At 53.0% G+C, this 23,631-nt stretch overlaps 2 protein-coding genes across 10 annotated transcripts in view; both read right to left on the reverse strand.

Moving 5' to 3' along the window:
- The window catches only part of LMX1A (LIM homeobox transcription factor 1 alpha), a 44,931-nt gene extending 39,053 nt beyond the window's left edge, over window positions 1-5,878 (reverse strand). Inside the window, exons 1-4 of one of the 3 annotated variants that reach the window (XM_085586802.1) lie at window positions 5,360-5,878; window positions 4,781-4,976; window positions 4,385-4,499; window positions 3,595-3,781 (exon numbers count right to left, since the gene is read on the reverse strand). In XM_085586802.1, the coding sequence (XP_085442928.1) occupies window positions 3,595-3,781; window positions 4,385-4,499; window positions 4,781-4,976; window positions 5,360-5,748 (887 nt within the window). In that variant the 5' untranslated portion in view covers window positions 5,749-5,878. Of the gene's footprint in view, window positions 1-3,594; window positions 3,782-4,384; window positions 4,500-4,780; window positions 5,205-5,359 lie in introns of those variants that run through there. The other 2 variants (XR_014957128.1, XM_085586801.1) reach the window with 2 other exon arrangements.
- A 5,583-nt stretch (window positions 5,879-11,461) lies between these two features.
- Window positions 11,462-23,631, reverse strand: part of RXRG (retinoid X receptor gamma) — a 40,911-nt gene continuing 28,741 nt past the window's right edge. For 3 of the 7 annotated variants that reach the window (XM_077785235.2, XM_085586800.1, XM_085586798.1), the window contains 9 exons: window positions 23,009-23,271; window positions 19,892-20,036; window positions 19,088-19,267; window positions 16,381-16,541; window positions 15,103-15,232; window positions 14,363-14,495; window positions 13,589-13,680; window positions 13,211-13,316; window positions 11,462-11,910 (listed from right to left, as the gene is read on the reverse strand). In XM_077785235.2, coding sequence (XP_077641361.2) covers window positions 11,763-11,910; window positions 13,211-13,316; window positions 13,589-13,680; window positions 14,363-14,495; window positions 15,103-15,232; window positions 16,381-16,541; window positions 19,088-19,267; window positions 19,892-20,036; window positions 23,009-23,271 — 1,358 coding nt within the window. In that variant the 3' untranslated portion in view covers window positions 11,462-11,762. Of the gene's footprint in view, window positions 11,911-13,210; window positions 13,317-13,588; window positions 13,681-14,362; window positions 14,496-15,102; window positions 15,233-16,380; window positions 16,542-19,087; window positions 19,268-19,891; window positions 20,037-23,002; window positions 23,272-23,631 lie in introns of all 7 variants that reach the window. The other 4 variants (XM_085586796.1, XM_085586799.1, XM_085586797.1 and 1 more) reach the window with 2 other exon arrangements.

The following is a 23,631-nucleotide window of genomic DNA, read 5'->3' on the forward strand; positions in this document are numbered from 1 at the left end:
CAGGGCGAGCATCACACAACTGCCTGCCTCGGCCGGGGAGCCCGGCACGGCGTGGCGGCTCGGGGGCCGCGGCCGCCCCTCCGCTGCCGGCGCCCACATGCCAGGCCTGCTCCGAGATGTGCTGGCCATCTGCTCCTGCCAGCCGGGGCTGGGGCCGGGGCTCTGCGCCGTGGCTGGGGATGTGCCAAGCAGCCCCGCCGTCACCACGCTCCCCAGCTGCGCCCCCCGTCATGACCGCACCGCTGTCGGCCCCCAGAACTTGCAGTGGGGATCTTCCCGTGCCTCCAGGTCCTCCCTACATCCCTGGCTCTGCCTGGCCCGTGCAAACCTCACTAGGCGAGAGGGGGCTCAACAATTCTCATCCCCATGTAGATTTTAAGGCTCCAGAGTAACCCCACTCTTGACATCTCTACCAGCACTCCTCCCTGTTTATGGCCAGGTTTGGGGTTCACCCCCCCCAAATCGGCCACTACAAAAGCCCATCCCCCTGACCACCGCCACAGGGGCCCCACAGCCGGGGTGTGTCCCCAGGGCCACTTTGCACCCGGGGAGCCGGCCAGGGCGAAGACTGAACCTTGTCATAGTTGAGACTTATCAGGTTTGGACAAGCGCCGGGGGCTGCCGCGGGATTCGGGATGTTCTGTAACGAGCGTCCTCTGCTCCAAATAGACGCCGTCCCAGGGGCACAGGCTTGAGCCGTCCCTCTCCAGGAGCCCTCCCCATCAGCGCTGGGGAAACTGCTCCAAGAGTGACCCCCAACTCCTCAAGTTCCCAGACAGCATCACTATCTGAACTGCCCGTGGGCCCTGAGCTGTGGCACCCCAAAGAGATGCCAAGACCTGACCTGGCACCCTCGGCCTTTAATCTATCCCTTTCCAAGTCCTCTCCCAAGTCCTTCCTCTTTGTGAAAGACAAAGAAATGTGAAACATGTGTTTTAACAAATTACTCCTTGATTTCTAGAGTCCAGCGAGTCAGATGCTTGCTTAAATCAGTCTGTAACACTTTCCATGGGTGTATTTATAACTGAAGGCATAGCTGCCGTCTCGCGCTCCCTCATTAACCCTCTGCGGCCTTGTTACAAACAGAGCTCAAACAGAGAGTGCAGAGACATGTTGGAAAATTCTGCACCTACTCATCCCTGGGAAAACACCCCAACATTCACCATCTGGAAGAGAAATCCCTTCTTTCAATTTAAAAAAAAAAAAAAAAAAAACAACCAAATAAACAAAAAAACCACAATCACACACAACCGCAGAACACCGACACCGTGATCGCGGCAGGTTGGATCCCAACCACTTCCCTGACTCCCCCGGCATTCCACACACAGCCTTCCCACCCGGAGAGGCCTCTGGAGCCCGGCTACGCCGCTGCCACCGGGAGGATCGGCCGCTTTCCCCTGCAAGGAGAGTCAGTCACTTGTGATAATTAACCAGCTCGAGATAATGAGCTCAGTCTGAGAGCAGCGGCTCTTCCTCCGCGCGTTTCGCTCTCAAATCCCTGCTATCGGTGTTGGCACCGTGGCTAAGGCAGGCCCGGTGCTCCTGCACCCAGGAAAATGCTCAGTCCAAAGGCAGGATGGGCATTTGGGAAAAGAAAGAAGGATTTTTGGTAAATAGAGTGTTATATAAAGCTCGGCAGAGCCCAGAGGGAGCAGTTCTTTGGGACTCTGCTCTGCGTCCTTGCCATCACCAGGTAAGGAGTCGCACCAGCGGAACAGCAGAGTCCTGCGGGGAGGATGAAAGGAGAAGGGACACAAACCTTCACCCCCGTGCTAAAATAATTAACATTAAATGCAAGGGGATGATGAGATGATGGCAAGAAGCAAGCAGGGGCAGGAGGGGAAGAGGCCAGCAGTGAGTTAGGGTTAAAACCATCACACCTTGGGAAACCACCCGTCGCAGAGCCTGAGCCTCCCAGCTCGGGCAAAAGTCACCAGCACAAACACAACCGAGAAAGAACCAGGAAAAACGGTGCTATTACTGGACCTCAGGAAAAATTTGTGACATTTTTTTCCCGCAGTCATCCTTGTCCATCCCAACAGTGAGATAGATGGGCACAGCAAGAAGCCAACTGCGGCACCGATTTCTTCCACAGCCAACAGATATCAGAGGAGGGTTTCAGGTTGGAGACACTTCAAGAGCTCACAAGCTGCAGTCAAGAGTAAAATCCACATGTGCTGCAAGCTGGAAAGGCATTTCTGGGTGACAGTCACCCCAATTTCCCCTTGATGGTCCAAACAAAAATACCGATAAGGCAGAAAATGAGAATTGAACGTGGTCGAAACGTATGGGAGCCAGTAGCCAAATTTCTACAGACAAACAAGCAGTGCACCCAATCTCAACATATTTTTTGCCTACAAAAACCCACCCCGTGGCGCAGCTCTCTCCTTTCCACTCTCACGGCAGCTAATTCTTCCGCTCTTTCGTAAACATTTGAAAACAAGGTCACGCGCACAAATTCTGCTTTCAATTTGCCTTGTATCCATAGTGATTAAACTCAGACCCACAATACGGGATTTAAAGGAGGAAAAAAAACCCCCAAAACACTCAAAAAATCCAAAACCCCAATTTTAAGAAGGCATAGAGCTGGGCTAGACCCCGGCACGCTCACCAGCTCGCCGAAGGCCAGGGATGAGAGCATCAACGATCACTGCTTTCTGCTATAAGAAAGGGAATTAAATTGCAGGGCTTCCACAGCCGTGCTATCACCATAGTGAGGGATCTTGTCCCCCACCTACAACCTCCTCAAGAAACAACCAGCCCAGAGGCAACAAAAATTTAACAGTTCCAAAACTCAGCCAGGCAGTGGGGTCCGGAAAGGATGGCAAGAGCAGGATGAGCAAGAAAAAAAATGAAAGCAGCTGCAGGGGAGGGAAGATTCAGCAGCCTTCTCCCCATTCCCACTGGAATGGTTTTTCTTTTAAAAAAGAAAAATAATTTTCTCATTGTCGTTCCCCCTAACCCCACACTTCCAAAGAGGAAAGCCTCAGGGCTGGGAGGCTTTAACACCCCAATTTCTTCAGCATCACAGACCCGGATGCAGTAAAAGCCTCTGCACGACAGTCAACACTTGGAATTCAGCAGGCCTTCCCTGGTTCCTGCCGAGTGCCTCAGTTTCCCCACCAACCAGGGGGGAGAGCAATAGCATTTCCCTGCCTGTGAGGATATTAGAATAATATTAGAATAATAACCTTGTCCAGCACCAGGTCAGAGAGGATATAACTTTCCTCCTCCAGATGCTCCATAGGAAAATAAAACCAGAGGAAAATGCTCGGCCCCATCCCCACACGGACCTGGGGTTACCGTGGGTCTCCCAGGCTCCCAACAAAACATCCTCAATTCCCAGGGCACAACCTGAGCCCAACGAAACACCTCTGAAAAGGAGAGAAGCAGGGGCCAACGAGACCTCGGGGCAGAAGCACAACTCAGCATGAAGCACAGCAAGGGCCGACACCTCTTGGGAAACACGGGGCAGGGGACGTGGGGAGCAGCAGCGGGACACCAGTCCCCCCCACAAGCTTTTACAGGGCGCTGGGGCTTTGTGGGCGGTGAGAGCAGAGCGAGGGGGCTCCCCGAGGGGCAAGCGACACTTACTTCTCATAGTCCAGCTTGCAGTAGAGCTTCTTGTCGCGGTAGAAGCAGGTGGTCTGCAGGGGCTCCTTGCAGGACGCGCACTGGACGCACTGCTCGTGCCACAGGCTGTCGTTCAGGCGCAGCAAGAACCGGTCCAAAATCACTCGCTGACACCCTTCGCACACCGACTTGGGGGTCGCGGCTCTGCCTGCGGGGAAGGAGCCGGGGCTGGGGTGGGCGGAGGGAAAGGCGGCCGGGGAGACGGGCCGGGCGAGGGACGGACGGACGGACGGACGGACGGAGGGTCCCGCGGTTCTCGCTGCCCCCGCACGGGCCCGTGGGTCGCGGGGGCACGGGGGTGTGCGGGGAGCTGCTGCGGAATCCAGGAGGGACCTGTGCCTTGGGGCAGCTCCGGGGGGGGCACATCGCCCCCAATTTCGTTCCTCTTGGAAAGGCGGCAGCGGAGCCGCAGCTCAGGGAGAGGGCGACAGTTTGAAACCGATATTAAAACGAAGATAAAAAGAAAAAAATGATTTATTTATTGTCGGTACGAAGGATAGCCCTTCGTTACAAGGCGGGTTTAGGGGGACGCACAATTTAATGCAATCGCGGAACGAAGCGGGCGCAGCGAAGGCGGGCGCCGGGGGCACACCCCGGGAGAAGGCAGCGGCACGGCGCCGGGCAGGACCGAGCCGGGGAAAGCTGTCCCCGGGCCTCCCGAACCTCCCGTGCCCATCCATCGCTCGGGCCCGCCCGGCCGCGCCCCGCCCTGTGGGGTCCCCAGGAGCACAAGCGGGGCGCCCCGACTTACCCAGCAAGGAGGAGAAGGGAGTCGCGGGGTCCAGGGCGCTCTGCAAACTCTCCTCCATCTTCAGCCCGTCCAGCATGGTGGGGAACCGGGCCGGGCGAGGGGCCGCGCCGCCCGCCTGCCAACACAGCCCGGACACACCGCGCTCAGCCCGGCCGCCGGCCCCGCCGCCCCCGGCCGCTCCTCGGCGCCGCGCTCCCTCCTCCCTCCCAACGGGAGAACCCCTCGGGCCCCCCGTTCCGGCTGCGCAGCCGCTGCCCCGGCCGGGCTCGCAGCAGCCCCCCAGCCCCGCGGCCCCGACGTCGGGAGCCGACCGGACCTGGGTGCCCCGCAGCCGCGGACGGGAGGATGCGGGACGGGAGGATGCGGGGCTGCCGTCGGCGGGGCTCGGCCGCTTACCTGGGGCGGCCCGGGCGGTGCCTTCCTGCGAGGAGCCGGCGGGAGAGGCGTCGGCAGCCACAGCTCCTGGAGGGTCTCGAAGCGGCTCCTGCCTCCCCGGCTGTACCGCAGCCCCCCGCGTCCCCGCCGCCGGCGCTGCCCGGGGTGCGGAGCGAGCCGCGGCTCCCTGGACGGCTCCGGAGAGGAGCGCACCAACCTGCCGGGAAGCGCCCGTCCGACTGCTGCCAAGGCACATTTCCTGGAGCTGATACCTCCCTGCCCGACCCCCACCCCCTGCCCTCCCCTCTCCACCCCACTCGAAATAAGTTTCCTCCCCGCTCTCCTGCCTGGCTGCAGGCACCGGCCCCGCCACGCCTCGAGGGGCTGTCGGCCTTTCCCGGCTCCGGGGTGCACGGCTCGGCCTGGCCGCCCCCGCTCCGCTCCCTGGCTTTTTTCCTTCTTTTCTTAGAAAGCCAGAAGGAAGAAAAAAAAAAAAAAAAAGAAAAAAAAAAAAAAAAGGAAAGAAAAGAAGAAAGAAAGAAAAAAAGAAAGAAAGAAAAGGAGGGAAAAAAAAAAAAAAGGTAGAGGGTGGTGCCCCACCACAATGTCTCTCCCAATAATGAAACCGGCTGGAAATCAAGTCCCCCTTCCAGGAGAAGCCCAGGTTGGCAGTCTTTGGGGAAAGTCGGTCCCCTGCCCGGGGCGGTCCCCGGCGGGGATGCGCTCCCCCGCGCTGCGCATCGCCCCGGGCGCCTCGCTCCCGCTGCTCCGGAGTGTTTAAAGAAAATGAATGCTGGGAGGGGGGAAAACAAAAAAGAAATAACAACAAAAAAAATCCCAACACCAAAGCCGGAGAGCTGCCCCGGAGGGCTCGTCTCCGGTGATCCCTGGCGCCGAGCGGAGCTCGGTCCGCTCCGGGCTCCGGTTCCGCGGGGCCGCAGGGGGAAGCGGCCCCGGGGAAGCGGAGCTGCGTCTCCGCCAAACCGCATCGGTTTCGGGGAGGGGAAACCCGCGGAGGAACGGTCCCGCCCGGCCGGGGAAGATGAAACTTGGAGCCTTCCCGCAGCTCCGGCGCTTTCCCGTCCTTCCCGGCTCTCCCTTTCCCTCCTGCTTGTGGGGTTTCGCTGTTTTCCGGGGAGTTCCACGGCCCCGCAGGTCGGAGCGCTCTGCAGCGGGGCTGGGGCCGCGTACCTGCCGCTGCCGGGGCAGCCGGGACGGGGATCCGCGGCTTCCCCGGCACGGAGGAGGGCTGGGTCCCCGTCTCCGGCCGGCGAGCAGGGAAACGGCCTCAGAGCTGCGAGGGAGCCGCTGTAGGATGGCGGAGGATGGGAGGCTTTTAGGGACCTCACCTCCTGTGCTCACCGCTGACCTTGGCACCGGGGGCAGATGCGCTCCCAGCCTCTCTGTGGGGCATCCTCGTCACCGAGTGCTCCCCACACCCCGATGACGTGGGTGACGCAGGGACCGAGGTCGTCTCCTCTGGGAATTCGTAGGAAGGAGAGAGGCCGCAGGTTAGCACAGGCAGTTCACTGCCCTGCCAAAATCCCACGGGAGAGGGAAACACAGTCCTGGGACAGCCCTACTGTATCCCAATATAATTCCCTGAGAGTTTGGGCATAAAAGCCTTGGTGCTGTCACACGGGTCAGTGTCAAACAGCTCTGACCACTCACATCCAGGAAGGCTGGGCTGCAGCAGGGAGGCACTGGGCTCTGACACCTTTGTCTTTGGCTCTCCTGAAGGTCTCTGAGCAGCTACAGCCAAGTGTCAGAGTAGCCAGATCCACTGGAGCCACCTTGCCAAGACACCAGCCCAGCAAAGACTGCAGCATGACCAGGGGTTCCAAGCACTGCCTGCAGCTCTTCCTGCCTCCCTGTGCATCCCACAGAGCTGTGCAGGGCAGATTTTCCTTACAGAGCCAGGGAATGCCAGCCCCATGGGGTGGGGATACCATCCACGAGCGCTGCTAAAATCTGTGTCCCTGTGCAGAGCACTTTGCTGGCAAACTCAGACCGCCCACCTGATTTTCTCTGCTCAGAGCTGCAGGAACAGCTGGGAGAGAAGTCATTCTTTCCTGGATGTTGCCACCCCACTGTTTTCCTCCTCCTCCTCCTCCTTCTCTTCTCCATACAAGGAGGGGCTGGAGACTGTCTCACCTTGCAGCTCTCGTGTACAATTCCCAGCTTGGTCTATGAAGATCAGGTTTGGGGGCTGAGGCAAGTGTGCATCACCAGGGAGGCTGCAGCAGGGTGTTGCTGCTCGTGACTTACACATCCACCAGCTCCCACACAGGTCAGAGCACACCTGGCCTCATGCAAAGGGTGATCACCAGGCGAACCAGTCAACTATGCAAGAAATACACTCCAACCCCCCTAAAGTGCAACTTCAACATGGGCAGTGGCCCTACAAAACATGGAGGGAGTATTTCAGGCTGCTCACTACAGCTTCTGAGGACCAGTTTCCATTATTAGCTCACCCAGAGCGGAACTAGGGGCAGCACCAGCAGCCAAAGAGAATTAAACCAGAGGAAAAGCAAGTCTTGCCTTTTTCCTTCTAGCTGAGGAGTCTACAGGCAGCCAGGTGTTGCAAAAAAGCGGGTGGTGCTGGAGAACTGCATTAAACAGAAGCTGCCAAGCGAAGGAACAAGGCCACAACATTGGCAGAGGGGCTGCACATCTTCCCCAGCCGTCTCCCCGCTGGGGCTGCCCAGCTGTCACATTCTGTGCAGGTCCCCACTGCTCGCTGCTGGAAGGGGATCAGCAGCACTCAGCTCCCAGGTAGCCACAGCCACAGCAGCTGCCCTGGCTCCAGATCCCTCCTCCAGCATCACCTTAACTCTGCCCAGCCAAGCAGATGCAGGAACACGCAGGAGCGGGCAGGGCTGGCCCCAGAAGCAGGCGGGCAGGAGACCAAGGAGAAGATGGCTACAGGCCACCTCCCCTGGGACAGGAGTCACTGGGCCAGCACCATCCAGGTGCCTCGAATGCCCGAAGCCAACTTGATCCAGAAGAAGAAGCCTTGTCCAGCACCAGAGAGGTCCCTCCACACCACTCACCCCTGCAAGGACCGTGCCTCCCTGTCCTTCTGCCACCCCCAGAGCCCTTCAGGGGCATCAGCAGCTGCACAGCCAGCTGGGCTGGCCAGCCTGGCACGGAGGCAAGCCAGAGACCAGCCCACAGCCACCGTGCTGTCACACAGCCCTGGGCTGATGAAATCCTCTCATTTCACCACTGAAATCCAACAGACCAAGCCTGTCTCAGGTAGAGTGGATTGCACAGAGGGCGCAGGAAGAGAGGAGAGAGAAATGGAGTGGCAGCCCCTGGCCTTGCTTAGATAGAGGTTGGTCTTTGTCCACTCAGGCTGATAAACTCCTGGGGATTTATCAGGGCTTCTCTATCATGCTTTGCACCACAATGTACCTTGCCATCCCCCCTGAAAGAGGATGCACGGCTTTCCACTGCTGTGGGAATCCAGAGCTTCCCTCTGGCTGCCCTGGCAGGCCTGGGACCCTGGCAGGGGTCAGGAACCCCCCTGGACAGAGCCCCCAGAGGCACTGGCTGTGATCTCTGTCCATGGAAAAGAGTTTTCAATCTTACAGGATGAATTATAACCTCTGAGTGTGTGATATGAGTAATAATTAAGTGTGGCACGGGTGCAAAAGTAAAATCTTAGGATTCTAGATGAGGGGTCCAAAGGGGACAAGATGGAGGAAATTGGGTGTGCCTTGTCCTTTTTCTCCTTCTTCATGCCCTCCATGTTTCACTGTGGTGTTGGCATTTTTCTGTTGGTTCAGGCTGGGGACACACTGTCCAACGTAGGTGACAGATATTGGCACATTGTTGTAAATATAGTAATATATACACATATATATTATATATTTACATATATATATATATATATATATATTTTATAAAATATGTAAATATTGTAAAAGCACAGGTAATTTGTGGTATTTAATGTTTGTAACATCCCACTGAGGGCAGAGCCCCACACGCTGCCCTGCAGGACAGAGCTGGGCAGGGCAGCAGAACATGTTAGAGATAAACAGAATAAACAACCTGGAAACCAGCACAGACCAATTATGGCTTCTGCTTTGGCAGGGGGCTGACAGACAGAGACTTTCTACAATCTCAGGATCATCAATACCTCAGATTCCAACAGTGCTGTTGTTGGACTCAGCAGAAACTGAAGCAGCTACTACAGGACCCAAAACTCCACTATTTTTTGAAGCCCCCTCCACAGAGCATTGCAGAGGGAGCAGCCCAGAATTAATAAATGCTTTGACACTTTTGGCCTGTACACCAGGACAAAGCTTGTCCATGGTGGTGACGACCTGCTGCTAACTCGGGAAGCTCGTGAAGATGTGAGGCATGGTGGCAAAGAGAAAATGGCCTTGCAGCAGTCATTCCCAGAGTCTGGCTTGCTTATTCATCCCAGAGCAAAGGGAAAATTGTCTGAGCTTGATCTGAGGAGCTTCATGGGGTAACCAATGACTGGATGAAGCTTTCTTTGGCTTATCAATGATTGTGATTTCTACTGTTTTATGAAAATTAGGTTTTTCCAGAGCTGAAGACTGGTGAAGCTCCATCTGTGCCAAGCTGCTGTTCTTCTGCAGCAACTCACAGAAGGATATCCACACTGGTGACTTTTTGCCAGCTGCTAAGGGATTTGTTCCTCAGGGTGCCCAAAGACTCACTCCTACGCTTTGCAAGGCTTGGGGCAGCACAGCTCTTGGACAACATCCGTGTAGAGAGGTCTACAGTATGAATGAGGAATCCAAGGGCTGGGACCAAATCCAGGAGATTGCATCAACCCTCAGGTCCCCAGTGACTGCAGATAGAGCTGGGTTGCTCCATGACTTGTTTCCTCTGCAGACAACATTGGTTTTTGCTAGTGGCACTTTCAGATGAGCAAGTGGTGTCTTACTCACAGAGGCCACGTGGAGAATCATGGTCTCTCTGCCCTGCCAGACACAGGGTGGGGGACTTTGTGGTGTGCTGTGTGTTAATTTATTTATTTTTTTTTTTCAAAAACCCAGTAGTCATCTGGAGAAACAGGACAAAGCCCTGCTCAAACTGCAGCCTGGAGACCTTGTGGCCCAGAACCCAGAGACTGCCCTTCCAGACTGCTAAGAGTGAACGTGGCCAGCAGCCACCTCAAGACTTCCTGCCCTGTCTTGGTTACCTTATCTTACCACTTCCAAAATATCACAGGCAGCGGTCTGGGTTTGTTTACAAACAGTAGGTTGAGATCAGCATCAATCAGGAAAGAAATCCAACCCAGGCAGCTGGGGACCAGTTCTTAGAAGTTTACATCTCTTAGAGGGGAAGCCTGAGCAGCCCAGGCTGGAGGTGGCCTCTTGCTTCATCTAACCAGCAGCATTGGTGTGGCACCATCCCAGCACAGTCTGCGTGCAGCCTCTCCAGTTGTAGTTTGAGATGTAATTTTATTCTCAATCCAGAAGTGCTATTGTTGGACTCTCCAGCAGCAGTTTTACAATGAGCAGGTTGAGTGTTTTCTCTATTTAAACACCTCTCTTTTAACCAAAAATAATTACCTATTCAATTAAAAGTAGCTTCTTGGTCAGTTCTTTTCACAGGTTTTGAAATTGTCGCTGAGTTTTTCTCAGGAGGACAAGAAGAAATTAAAGCGTTTCTGTAATGTTGGGGTTTTCCCTCTTTTTTCTCAGCTTTTTAAAATTCTCCTTTCCCTTCTCTCAGTGAAAAACTGGAAAATGAATCATATCCCCATGTGGGAGCTTCAACAAAACGTTTCATTTTTATCCTTTTTCCTTTTCTGCTGTCAGTCCTCCTCTCCCTCCAACTTCCCCGAGCCGGCAGCGTCGCAATCTGTCACACGGACAGACAAAGCTGCATCTCACCCCACTGTCTGCTGAGAGGGTCAGGAGGGGCAGATCACTTAACACTACACCTGTTTTATGAATAATAATACAGACAGTTTCGCTGGGTTCCTGGGAGGACATTTTCCCACCAGGATAAGTGCTGCATATTGAACAAATTAATGTCTTTAACTCGTTTGACTCTGGTTGCAGTGGGGAGCTCCAGCGGTGCTGCTGGAGCAGGGGAAAGACCAGGCAAGCCTTTGAGGATGGTTTGTTAGAGGGTCTTGTTCTTGCCTTCCCTGCAAGTTTCACTTGTGGAAGTGTGAGATTATAAATTTGGGCTTCGTGAAGCTGTTTCCAGAGCAAAAATATGGAGGGGAAAAGAAAAAAGAACTGGATGTGTGAAGCTTCAGGAAAGTGGAAAGTTATCCACGAGCACATCTGCATCACTTCCAAATACTCCACCTGGATTTCAGGTTTTTGTCAGCAGCTCAGAAAAGAAAAACAAAAAACCAAACTAACCAACCAACAACCAGACAACCAGCCTCTCCCACATTAAAAACTTACTTTAAATATTACTTTAGAGCTTCAAAGAATTCAAAGAGTCCAAGACTTTCTTTTTAAGATAGTGGAATGAAATGTTTTGATTCACAGCAGCAAGTTCCTCTTGGTCTATCCTTAGCAGAAACAAGAAGAAGCAATACCAGTCTTCTCTCAGCCAGAGGACTGTGACCATCAGCACAAGCAGAGATATCCCAAGTGACATTTCTGCCCTGATTTGGGCTGCCCAAGAGTGTCAGGAGGGACTCTCAGCCCCATCCCAAGCTGTGACCGCAGAAAAAGAGAACACTGCTCTGCCAGCTCCAATCAGTGCCTCACTCATATCATTTTATTTCTTTTGTTGACTTTTATTGAGAATGAAAAAATAATTTAAAGCAATTATCTGTACAGGGGGGGCAGGGAGAGGGATTTTAGCTGGGTAGAGGATCTGTGACCCCGCAGAAAGGGCTTGAGGGGGTGATTTACAGCTGTACAAAACCACGACAATCCCACCGAGGAGGAGCGGAGGGCGAAGGACATCTCTGGAGCTCTCAGGGGCTCAGAGCAGAGGGGCAGGAGGCTGTGCAGGGACACAGGGGGCCAGGCTCTGGCCAGACAGACCCTCAAGTGACCTGCAGGGGTGTCTCCAGCATCTCCATGAGAAAGGTGTCGATGGGGGTGTCTCCAATCAGCTTGAAGAAGAAGAGGTGCTCCAGGCACTTCAGCCCGATGGACCGCAGCGCCGGCAGGCGCAGGAGGAGTTTGGCAAACCTGGGAAAGACCAGAGTCAGAGGCACAAGGGAGGCACTGGCTGCCCTCTCCCACTTATTTCCAAGCCTGCACCAGCCCAATTCTCCCCCAAAAAAATGCTTTGGGGCTGTGGGAATGCAGAGCTTCCCTCTGGCTGCCCTGGCAGGTCTGGGACCCTGGCAGGGGTCAGGAACCCCCCTGGACAGAGCCCCCAGAGACACTGGCTGTGATCTCTGTCCATGGAAAAGAATTCATCTCTCAGGATGAATTACAAGCTCTCAGTGTTTGATATAAATAATAATTAAGTGTGGCATGGGTGAAAAAGTAAAATTTTAGGATTCTAGATGAGGGGTTCAAAGGGGAGAAGATGGAGGAAATTGGGTGTGTCTTGTCCTTTTTCTCCTTCTTCATGCCCTCCATGTTTCACTGTGGTGTTGGCATTTTTCTGTTGGTTCAGGCTGGGGACACACTGTCCAACGTAGGTGACAGATATTGGCACGTTATTGTAAATGCAGCCCAGGGAGTTTCTGGTATTTAATGTTTGTAACATCCCACTGAGGGCAGAGCCCCACACGCTGCCCTGCAGGACAGAGCTGGGCAGGGCAGCAGAACATGTGAGAGATAAACAGAATAAACAACCTTGGAACCAGCACAGACCAATTATGGCTTCTTCTTTGCCAGTGGGGCTGACAGACAGAGACTTTCTACAATTTTGGAATCATCAATACCACAGATTCCAACATGGGGCATTCTTAGACTTAGATTCCCTTAACCATTCAATATAAGCATTTGTTGCCTCGTGTGGTGGGAATATGTACCTTTCCAAAACGGAATCTGGCATTTTTAAAATTTAAAAGAGAGAAAAAAAAAAAAAAAACCAAAACAAAAAAAACCAAACATCCAAATCCCCCTGCCAAGATTTGAACATCTTAACACCTTACCTATCCACAATACTACTTAAATCTGTCTTCAAAACCCCCCAGGCTCCCAGAGGGTGTGCAGACCCTCAGGTGCAGTCCCTGCCTCCCGTTTGGAGGCGCAGCTGGAAGGGGGTGCAGCTGGCAGCCTGTTCCCTGTCCCCCCTGCCCAGAGCCCCCTTGCAGTGTCTGTGTGACAGCCAGAGCCAAGACCAGCAGAAGATTCCTCAGGCGCTTCAAGAGCTCGGCCAGCAGAGGGTAGGATTGGATTGGAAAGCAACAGAATCCCATCCCCACGGTGCTCTCAGGGCTGGGGATTTGGGCACGGTGGCTCAGGCAGTGCCAGCACAGCCAGGATCTTCTCTCCAGGGTGGGCATCACGCTGCCTTGCCGGGGGCACTCACCGTCCTGGCTGCTCGGGGTACTTCTGCTTCGTGTAGGCTTCCAGCGTGGCATAGACCTTCTCCCGCAGAGATTCCACTTCTGAGGGGCTGGACAAACCCTTGGCATCTGCTCAAGGGAGGAAATACAGGTGGGGAAGGGATCTCTGCAGAGGGGGTGTTTGTGCTGTGTGCACGGGCAGGAGAGGGCTGGGACAAATCTCGGTCTGCTGGGAGCTGTCCCTGCCCATTGCAGCGGGCTTGGAATGATGTGATCCTCGAGGAACCTTCCAACCCAAAGCATGAAATCTGTCTGCAGCCCTGATGCTCAGTGTCTCAGTGACCTGCTGTGGCCCAGAGGGAGTGCTTGTCACCTGGGACTGTCCCCAGCCTCTGGCTTACCTGGGTTAAACAGGACAATGGCTCGCAGGCACCCCAGCTCCGACTTATCCATCTGCATGTCTTTCATTTTGGACACCAGCTCTGTCAAAACCCTGCGTGTGGGGGACATGGGTGAGCAGACAATCAGAGCCAAGTTTCTCCACTGAAAATAAGCACTGGGAATATCCTCAGTTCTTCTCTGCAGGAAGAGAGGCATCTTTGAGGCACAGCCATGCCCCACACTGCTGTTCTACAAGTGCATCAGCAACATCCAGGGACCTGAGCATCAAACCTGCTCCTGTTCTCACTTTGTTCAGCACACAGCACTCACAATTTGCACTCACTCAAGGAAAACCACATGGGTTTTCTCCACTTTTTACTGTGTAGTGCAAAACATGGGCACTGTCCTTACACATGCCAGGTAAGAAGTGGTGAGGCAGAGTCCTGCCAGCCAGGGAGCAGGCAAGGCAGGCACAATATGTGTGCAGTTGGGGTTTAAGGCTTTGCCATCTAAAGTTCTTGGTGAGCAATATTAGGCCTAGATATAGCTACAGCAAACTCTCGAGACAGGAGCTTTCCTCCCCCTGCACACCCAACCCAACATCTGCTTCTGCAGCTGCAAACCCCTTTCCACTTTTTACCCCATTCTTGTTTTTTACATAAGTCAAACATCCCCTGCCCATTCCAAACTACTTCTGCCCCAAACCACAAAGGGTTTGCTCTAGTTCCCTTAAGGACATGTCTCCCATTCAGAGGGGAAGGCAGAGCCAGCCTGGCCACCCCGGGGCCACGTACCTGTCAAAGATGGAGCCCACGCCAGCGCTGTGGGCACTGCTGCGGTGCACGTGCAGGCCCGTGGCCAGCAGGATCCCGTCCTGGACCGACACGGAGCGATGGGAGAAAGAGGCAATGAGCAGCTCATTCCAGCCTGCAAGCACAGGAGTGCAGGAAACCTCAGGGAGTCTGGCCAAAAATCAGTGCCACATGGAGCAGCAGAGCTGGTTTCTCCCTGCTGGCTGTGGACTAAACTCAGAGGAGAGTTGGCGCCCCAAGTATCAGCTGCACCCCCTTGCCAGCACTGCAAGGGGTGGCCTATCCCTTGGAAATATTTGGGAAATGCTCTAGGCACATGGTGTGATTCTTGGGGTTGTTCTGGACAGGGCCAGGAGTTGGACTTCGATGATTCTTGCAGATTCCTTCCAATACAGGATGTTCTGTGATTCGATGACCCTGACTAACAGCAAGCAAGGAGCAGAAACTGGCTCAAGGGGAAAAAATTACAAAAAAAGAAAGGGGGGAAATACTCTGGGTTTTCCTCTTAAAAAACATATTCCTAGCAACTCAAACCTCTTTACAAACAACAGATTCTACTGCCCCATCCACAGCCTCTGCCAACCTCTCATCGTATCTCAGACTGGGGGATGTAGGAATGGATTGGCTCAGGACTGCACATTCACCATCCAGCCTGGCTGGCTCTCACACAGCCCAGAGAAGGGACAGGGGCAGCAGGGACAGCCACAGGTGGGGGACACTACCTGCCCGGAGGAGAATGACTTGGTCTTCCAGCGTCAGGTCGGAGAAGTGGGGGATGCGCTTGGCCCACTCGACCAGTGTGAAGAGCTGCTTGTCAGCAGCGTGGCAGATGTTGGTGACAGGGTCATTTGTCTAACAGAGAGTGGTATCAAAAGGAAAAGAGCAGAGGAAAAGAGGAGGATTCATCAGTGAAAGGTCTTTGATAATCACAATCGAGTTAACGATACCCAACGCCACAAGTACAACACCCAAACTGCCAATAATCTCAGGTGGGTGCTGTTGGGAAGAGCAGATATTTGTTACCACTGTCCCCTCTGTGGCCAGCCAAGTCAGTCTTATGCCTTGGAGTGGCCACCTAGAACAGAGGCTAGACAAGATGAAGAGAGTAAAAGTGGGTATTTATTAAAGGCCTTCAACAGGCACACCTTGGGCAGCCAGAAGCCTCCCAGAGGCTATACCCAGGATGGATGATGCTCATGAGTTTTTCAGAAAATTATACGTTTGGTCTATTTACATATCAGGGTTTAATCCTCCAATTACACGTTCAGATAATGAAGTCATATTCCCCCAGTTTGCTGCTCCCCATTTCACTTTTTGTTGATACTTTTCAGGGCCTGAGGCTGTAGGGTGTCCTTGAGTTTCAGGCCCAGAGGGATTATTTTGTGTGACCAGAATGTGGAGATAGTAGCTAACACTCTGTATGGAGTCTAGAGTTATACACTAAAGCAGTACAGGATCTGAAAAATACAAAACCTAAAATCCTAAGACATTGAGCTGGTTGCTGAACTTTTCTGTTTGCTTGTTGCCCTTTGCATAGCAAGTCCCTTGTGGCCAGCTGCAGTCCTGCTCCCCAGGGCTTATCGAAAAGGCAGGGAGCAGCCCCCAAACAGGCATGAGCACCAGTTTCATCCAAACCAGTAAAACCACAGCAGTAATCCTGCTGTGCTCAGCTCCACCCCAGCCTTGGTCACGGGGGCAGACAAGAAGTGTTCAGGGCTATATGCACGTGTGAAAGCCAGCACTGGGCTCTCAGACTCTCCAGCATCTCCAATGAGATTCCTCATTGAAACTAAAAGAGACTTGGGCAAAAATGCTTGGAAAATAACATATAAGCTATTTTCTAGCTGTCATTCAGAGTAGCTTCAATAGAGAAACTGCTGGTGATTTTTTAGGTGGTGTGGAGTAAAGCCCTCTTGTAAAATGCTTGTCGTTCACACGTTGCTTGTCTGCTCAAATCCCAGCTCAAATCTCTGGCTGCAGGTGATGCCAGGGGCTCTTACCGAGCTCTCTGTGCCCACGTCACTGTATGCCTCTGTTTTGGGCTCCACTGCCAGCTCAGCTTCCAGGATCCTCTCCACGGGCATGTCCTCACTGCCACTGCTCGTGGACTCGGCCTCGTTCTCACTGCGCTCCCTGCTCCTCTGCCTCTCCTCCTGCACAGCTGAGGGACACAAACACAGCTCTCCACAGCCACAGCAACACTCATCTGCTCACAGGGGGTCCCCACAGGTGGGGTGAGACCCCCTCAGGAAGGGGAGAACAGAAAATAATTGGGTATTTCAGATGTGCACCCATTGAAATGGCTGCTCCCACACCAAGAACTCTGAGGTGGCTGCAGACCAGTCGCCTCCAAACTTGACCAAAGATTGTGATTTCCAAAGTATGGAGCTTCAGAACAGAGGGAAGAGGAGTTGATACCTCCAGGTGGCAGCCTGGACTCGGCTGTCACTGGGTGCTGGAGGAGGCAGGAGGGAGCCAGCACTCACAGACAGGTTTTTTGTGCTCTCAGCATGATTCCAGCAGTCCCAGTATGCTTTCAACAATCCCACAGCAGCCAGAGCATCCAGCAGCAGGGCTAGACAGTCCCAAACCCCCAGCTGGATTCACACATTCTGCCTTGTCTCATTCCTGAGAAAAATCCTACCCAGTCTGGCCCTGGCATCACCTCTCTTCCTGATCCTCCCCACTAGAAAGTTCCTTCTACATCAGTACCCCAACACCTTCACTCCCTTCTTCCCTCTCTGTATGCTTTCCAAAGGGGACACAGAAGCATGACATTCTCTCCAAAGCTCAGTTTTTAACTCCCAGGGCTGCTGTGTGTGAGACAGGTCAGTGTAGGACCTGTGCATCTCGTATGTCAAACCTTGTGTGCAACAGAAGTCCTGGCTACGCTTTTTTCTTTTAAGAACTCCCAAAGGGAAATACAAAAATCCTTCTTAAGAAGTGACCAGCAGGTATTATATTTGTTTGGTTCACTGCTGGGGACAAATGGCAGCACCCAAGGAGATGGATGAGTGGGGCATCCAGCCTGGTGCTTGTGAGGGAGGGCAACACAAGACACAAGTATATGCCAGCCTGCTGGGGGAACACTTGTCCTCTTTAGAGCAGTGGACAGGAAAAGGCATGCACGTGTTTCTGAAGTCACCAAAATCTTACTGGAAGAAATAACATGGCAAGGAAATGCCAGTCCCATCACTCAGCCCCTGGACACAAGCTGCACTCTGTCCTCAGTTTCTGCAGCTCCCAAAAAAAAAAAGCTCCCTGTGATTGCTGCAGGCAAACTCCCACAGGATCCACCAGGATCCTGGGGTTTAAATTTTCACTCTCTGCAGAAGGAAGTTGTGCTAACACCCTGGTCCTCTGAACCACTTTGCACCTGGCTGGAAGAGGGAGCTGTGCCTCGGATTAAGTTTTTGATTCCAGCCTGGCGTTGTGCAGTCCCCTGCTGCCCTGTGAGCTTGAGGCAGCACAGCTTTGGTGATGCTGCAGGACGAGGATCAGCTCATGCTCGATTTTACAGCTGCTTCCCTGGGCAGCTCCATTACTTTAGCTTAGAAAAAATGAGCTTAAATACTGTGTTGGTTGTCACTTCCTGACCTTGCATAATTTGGGAGACAATGCAGCTCAGCAGGTGAGGCTAAGAGTGGAAATGACAGAGAACTATAAAATAAGAGATAGAAATAAATCACTCACCCTTATCCTCCAGTACAAGAATTAGGTGGTGACAAATGAAGTCAGCAAATCAAAAACAAAAAAAGGAAGCTGCTCTTCACAAAGGAGACAAGAAGTCTGCAGGACCCCTCACTGCTGGGTGCTGTCCCCAGCAGAAGTTTACAGGTTTCCACGGGGTCCAAGCCATTAAGAGTCACTAACTATAAGAAAGGTTGGGTCAAAAACAGTCAAAAGCTTCAACACTCACCAGCGTGTGCAATTAGGTGAGAAGAAAACTACACTGTAAAAGCTTCCCCATCAGTCTCTTCCCTTATTAGCCCTTATTAGGAAAAAATTCTTCACAGAAGGGGCTGTCCAACATGGGAACAGGCTGCTCAGGGAGGTGGCTGAGTCAACATCCCATAGGTATTGAAAGGACAGGTAGATGTGGCACTTAGGGACAGGGTTTAATAGTGGAATCTGCATTGCTGGGCCAATGGTTCCACTTGTGACGTTCCCCACCTTGCACAGCCCCCTAAATATCCCAGGCTAGCTCAGAGGGCCTAGGCTGTGAGGGGAGGAATATCAGGAGATGGCAAAGATTTCCACAAGAGGCTCTTCCCCCAATATATGTTGGTTCAGCTCTCTTTATTCTGTGATGTTCATGTGGAGAGCGGGGCAAAAAAGGACGATCAGGAAATGTCAGGGGGTCTGTATAGACTTTGGACAGGGAGGGCTTCTCTGGTTCTCCACCAACCCCATTGGGGCAGGAAGGAGGGGTCCAGGGTTGTCTTGATCAGAGTCACAGGGGTCCCAGGGAAGGGAGCACAGAGTGCCCATGAGCTCACTGTAACACACTTGATCATAAAATTCTTTTCCAACCTAAACCTCGATTCTCATTTCCTTTACGTAATGAGGTGCAAACCCCCACCCCGATACCCTCAGTGTGGGTTTTTGGAATGCACCGGCCTTGGAGGATCACCAAGAGCCCGATTTATCCTAATGAACAAAGGGAAATTTCTCCAATCCCATTGCTTCCAGCAGCCCCAGTCCTACCTTCCCTCTTCATCCCCATGGCGAGGCACTTCTGATAGCGGCAGTACTGGCAGCGGTTGCGCTGGCGCTTGTCGATCAGGCAGTCCTTGTTATCCCGGCAGGTGTAGATCAGATCCTTCCGGATCGTCCTCTTGAAGAAGCCTTTGCAGCCCTCACAGCTGTACACCCCATAGTGCTTCCCTGGGGAGGTAAGGGAATCCCTGGGCAGGCAGGTATTTGGCCTTTCCTTCCAGCATGGAGGAGCTCAAACCAAATCATCCAAAGGTGAAAAAACTGCAGGGTATCACCTTGGCAGGCCTGGAGTGGCTTCAGTGAGTCCTGGCAGCAACAGTGACCAGCAGCAGTCAAACCATGGGAGCACTGCTTTCCTGTGATAAGGAGGGGCTGCATGCCAGTGGAGGGATGTGGAGCATCTCAGCTGCAGAAGGGCCACAGGCAGCAAATGGGGTGCATTGATATGGAGGGGGTTTGCAAGGCTCACTGGGGTACGAGAGAAAGCCCAGACACAGCCAGAGCCCAGCTAACACAAAGCACAGGGAAATGGGAACACAGAGATTTTGGCAGATTTACCTTTGGTAAACAGGGACAGAAGGTAAAATGAGGTTATAGACACGAGGGAGAAGAGCACAGCATTTAGGTTTGCTCACTTTTGGGCACTAATGTGCAATACAGACAGCCAGACCCAGCCACGATCTTGCCATGCCAGTACAGCCCCAGGGAGCCTCCACGCTCTTCAGTGCTGCACAAGAGCACCAGGACAGCTCTCACTGCACAAAGCCTTCCCCAAGAAAGAAAACCTCCTACCTGAGGACCTGTCCCCACAGATGGCACAGATGTGTTTGGCTAGGGATCCTGGACTTGTGGATGGATAATTCATGTTCCCCATCCCCGGGAGACCCGGCAAGGGCTTGACATCCTCCGAGCTGCTGACGTTGTTCAGGACATTGAGCTGCAGAAGCCACAAGGCAAGTTAGAGGAGAGAGACTCACATCTCAGTGAAACCATCCCCAAATGGAGCTGACCCTTCCCTCCTGCCTGGCTTGTCCCACAAGCTTATCCCCATGGGCAGACAGACATCCTCTGCTGAATCCAGCAGGCACTAAAGCAGATACTGCCTGATGTTGTAACCAAAGCAGAGCTGGAAAAGGACAGGCAGTAACCTCAGCTGCTCAGTTACAGCCTCCAAGCCATGAGGCTTGTGGGATCCTGGCTGCTTCATTAGAGAATGCTGACTGCTGCCTGCTGGCAGCTGCAAGCGCTAACAGCTTAGTAAAGCAGAGCATTGCAGACAGGTGATCTGTTACAATCAAACCTGCACTGCTGCATGGCTAGGGGAGATGTAATGGTGTTTAAAAAAAAAAGGAAAAAATAAATAAAAATTAGTGGGTTAGCTTTCCTGACTCATAATATCTGCATATGCACATGAACACATGGCCATTTGGTGACTCTCTGGGACTTAGGTTCCCAAACACTATCATAGGTGGCAGATTTGGGGTTACTGGATTATTTAAAAAATAAATAAATAAAAAGATCAGGCTGAGCATCTAAAAATCAGCGGTTGTGAGATGCAGGAAAACGACACAGAGCCCCCAGCTGAGATCCCCAGGAGCTGCTCCTGGCTGCTGAAGTTAAAGGTTACAAACCCACACTGATTAGAGACCAAAGCCTGATGTTGCCCAGGGCTTCGTTTTATTGCTGTTTGCTTTGGAGCCACGTCGGGCAGGGCAGGGAGGGCTAAGGGCCATTGAGCACATCTTGTCAAAAGCTGTCTGGGCAGAACAATCCCCCTCCAAGCCCACCATTCACCATCAAATCACCTTCCCCACTCTCATGGGTTGAGGGCTGGGGATGGTTGTTCCATCCCTGGGTTTGTTTGGAGCAGTCATGACAATTTATCAGCTCAAAGAAGGCAGAAGCAGGGATAGAAAACAGGTTTGGATGAAGACCCAGCTCGAGCCTTCATTCCAGTCTCTGCAACATTTAAAACAGTGGATTTCATGCATGTTGCTGAAAGTTCTCCATTTGCTTCAGGAAACTGCACATTTCCCACTAAAAAGAGGTCATTTCCACAGTAAATTTTGGTAAAGAACAAGGGTTCATCCCATTAGAATTTTTGGACGAGTCATTAGAAAAATAAAAAGGTGGAGCCTGTTCTCATCTTCCCTCACTGCTATCCCATCATTTTCAAAGCTTCAAAGGTTTTAGTAACACGGAAAATAAAAATTATCCAGCAAAAATCAGGAGCCCAGTTGTTTTGCTCCACTAGGACATATAAGTGTATTGGGAAAAATTGCCTAGAGGAACAAAGGTTTGATCTTCCCAGCAGAGACTCAAACCAGGCTCTGGCAACTGTCAATCCTTACGCTTCAAAATCCAGGCCAAGGAAAGGAGAAGTAAACCCCTTCCTCCCCACAAGTGTCCATCAGCAAAATGCTGAGCCAGAAGGAACTTTTTATGGTTTAAAATGTTACTCAGAACTTGGGTACCACATTTTCTTCCTCCCTGCCAGCACTTTGAAACAATAAAAGGGAGAGAGGGTCCACGGGAGGGGGACACACAGGGCAGTTTTAGCCATCAGTGTCCTTAGAGCTTGGCTCTTGCAGCTTAAGTGCAATCATGTATGATATCTGGGACAACTGCTTGAACCCAAATCCATTAGCTGCCTCCTTGCTGAATCCCCAGGGCCCAGCTGTCTCCTTGCATTAGAGGCAACACAAATGGAACCTTCTCCTCGGATCTGGGAACTTGGCACGGAGCCCAGGCTGGGGAAACCACTTCCCAGAGCATCCCCAGTCCCAAAGGAAAGGCTTCCAACCAGCCAGTGCTGCTGCCACAGTTTCCTGTCCAACCATCCTGTCCTTGATGTCATGGGCACAAATACCATCAGATCCATGGGGAACAGCCAGTGGTGCCAGGGGAAGAGGGATCCTCCAGCATTCCCACTGCTGACAGCTGGGGCCCACACTGGAGTTGAGGATGCTGGGGAAAGGTAAGCCAAATCCCATCCTCTTTTCAGAGCTCTTCAGCTCATGCCATCGTCTCCCAGCCTTCCAGGCACTAGGAAGAGCTTCAGGCATTCCAAGGAGTAGCAGCAGGGTATGGGGTAGAAAGGGCTTGGGGACCATCTCCTTGCTTTTTCCAACAGCAGGAGCCATGGGGCTTCTGAGCACTTCCCACCTTCAGGTGTCACTAATAAAACACAAAACCTTGCTCATAAGAGGCAGAATTTTCACTTAGATCCGGATGCTCAGAACATTTCAGCTGTCTGTCGAGATGCCACAGTGCCACCAGAAATGCAGGAGGCTTTTGGAGCGGCATGTCTCCATCCCACAGAACCACCCTGGGAGGCTCCCAGCCCACCCACCCATGGCTCTGGGGAGGCACCAGCCCTAACACCTGGGTCTCCCCAAACCTCAGCAGCCACGCGAGCACGGGCAGTAAGGATGGGAGTGCTTCATTGTGCTTCAGGCCAAGTTGATATGCAACACAGTAGGTGGCTGGCATTTAGCATTAACATTTGTCTCTGCCTAGAAAGTCTGTCTCCTTTCCAGAACAACCAAATGAAGCAGATATGCTTTTGCAGGAGGAAGGACAATGTTTCACGTGCTGCAGCCCGTGGCTATCCTGTCCGTTTCCATGTTACAGTAATTATACACTGCAACAGATGCAGCAGAGGGGAGCTGGACTGCACCCACGGTGAGAACAAAGCTGGAAATTAGCTCTGTTCCCTCATCCTGCAGGGTATTTTAAAACTGGTGTGGTCGCTGTGTCTGTGCAAGGGTGATTAATGCAGAATCATGGGGAGCTCAGCTGGAAAGAGCAAGTGGCCAAACTCCCCACCAGCCAATCCTCTCCCTCAACGTTTGGGACTTCACCCATCCCGAAGAGCGAACTGGAAGGGAGAAAACATCTCACCCCCACCTGTGGGCTGGCGTGGGCCACGAAATTCATGCCGGGGGCCGAGGACAGAGCGACGGGGTGGGAGCCCAGCGAGGAGGCGATGACCCTGTAGGGCGAGCCCAGGGCGCTCCCCGGGGAGCCGACGGCACCCATGGGCGACGGCAGCGCCCGCGCGGCGCTCCCGGGGGGCTCCAGGTAGCTGGGGGGTCCCTCCACCACCGGGCTCCCCGTGGGAAGGCCCGAGGACAGGCCCACGGCCGTGGGGCTGGCGTGCACCGGGGAATCTGCGGGGAGAAGCGGAGAGATGAAGCACGCCCGGCGGAACGGCATCAGCTGGCCGGCCACGGTTGTGTCAGTGCCAGCCCAGCCTCAAAACCAACCAGCAAGGCGTGCTGTAAAGGGAAAAGAGCAGAAGTGTTGGTTATAGTACAGGAAAATGGGTTATGTACTGTTGGAACCCTGGTTGCTGAGAATTTTAGACTTTCCGTGCTGACCCCCAAGAGAACGCTACATTTAACCATACAGAAGGCTTCCAAAATTAAATTATAAAAGATTATAAGTGTGTAGTTTGAATAGAAAACTGTAATATCACATAGTAGAAAACTTAAAATTTTAGAATATAGTAATATATATATAAAAAGAGA

The sequence above is a fragment of the Lonchura striata genome, chromosome 8 (genome assembly GCF_050655825.1).
Source record: "Lonchura striata isolate lonStrDom1 chromosome 8, ASM5065582v1, whole genome shotgun sequence".
NCBI classification, from domain to species: Eukaryota; Metazoa; Chordata; class Aves; order Passeriformes; family Estrildidae; genus Lonchura; species Lonchura striata.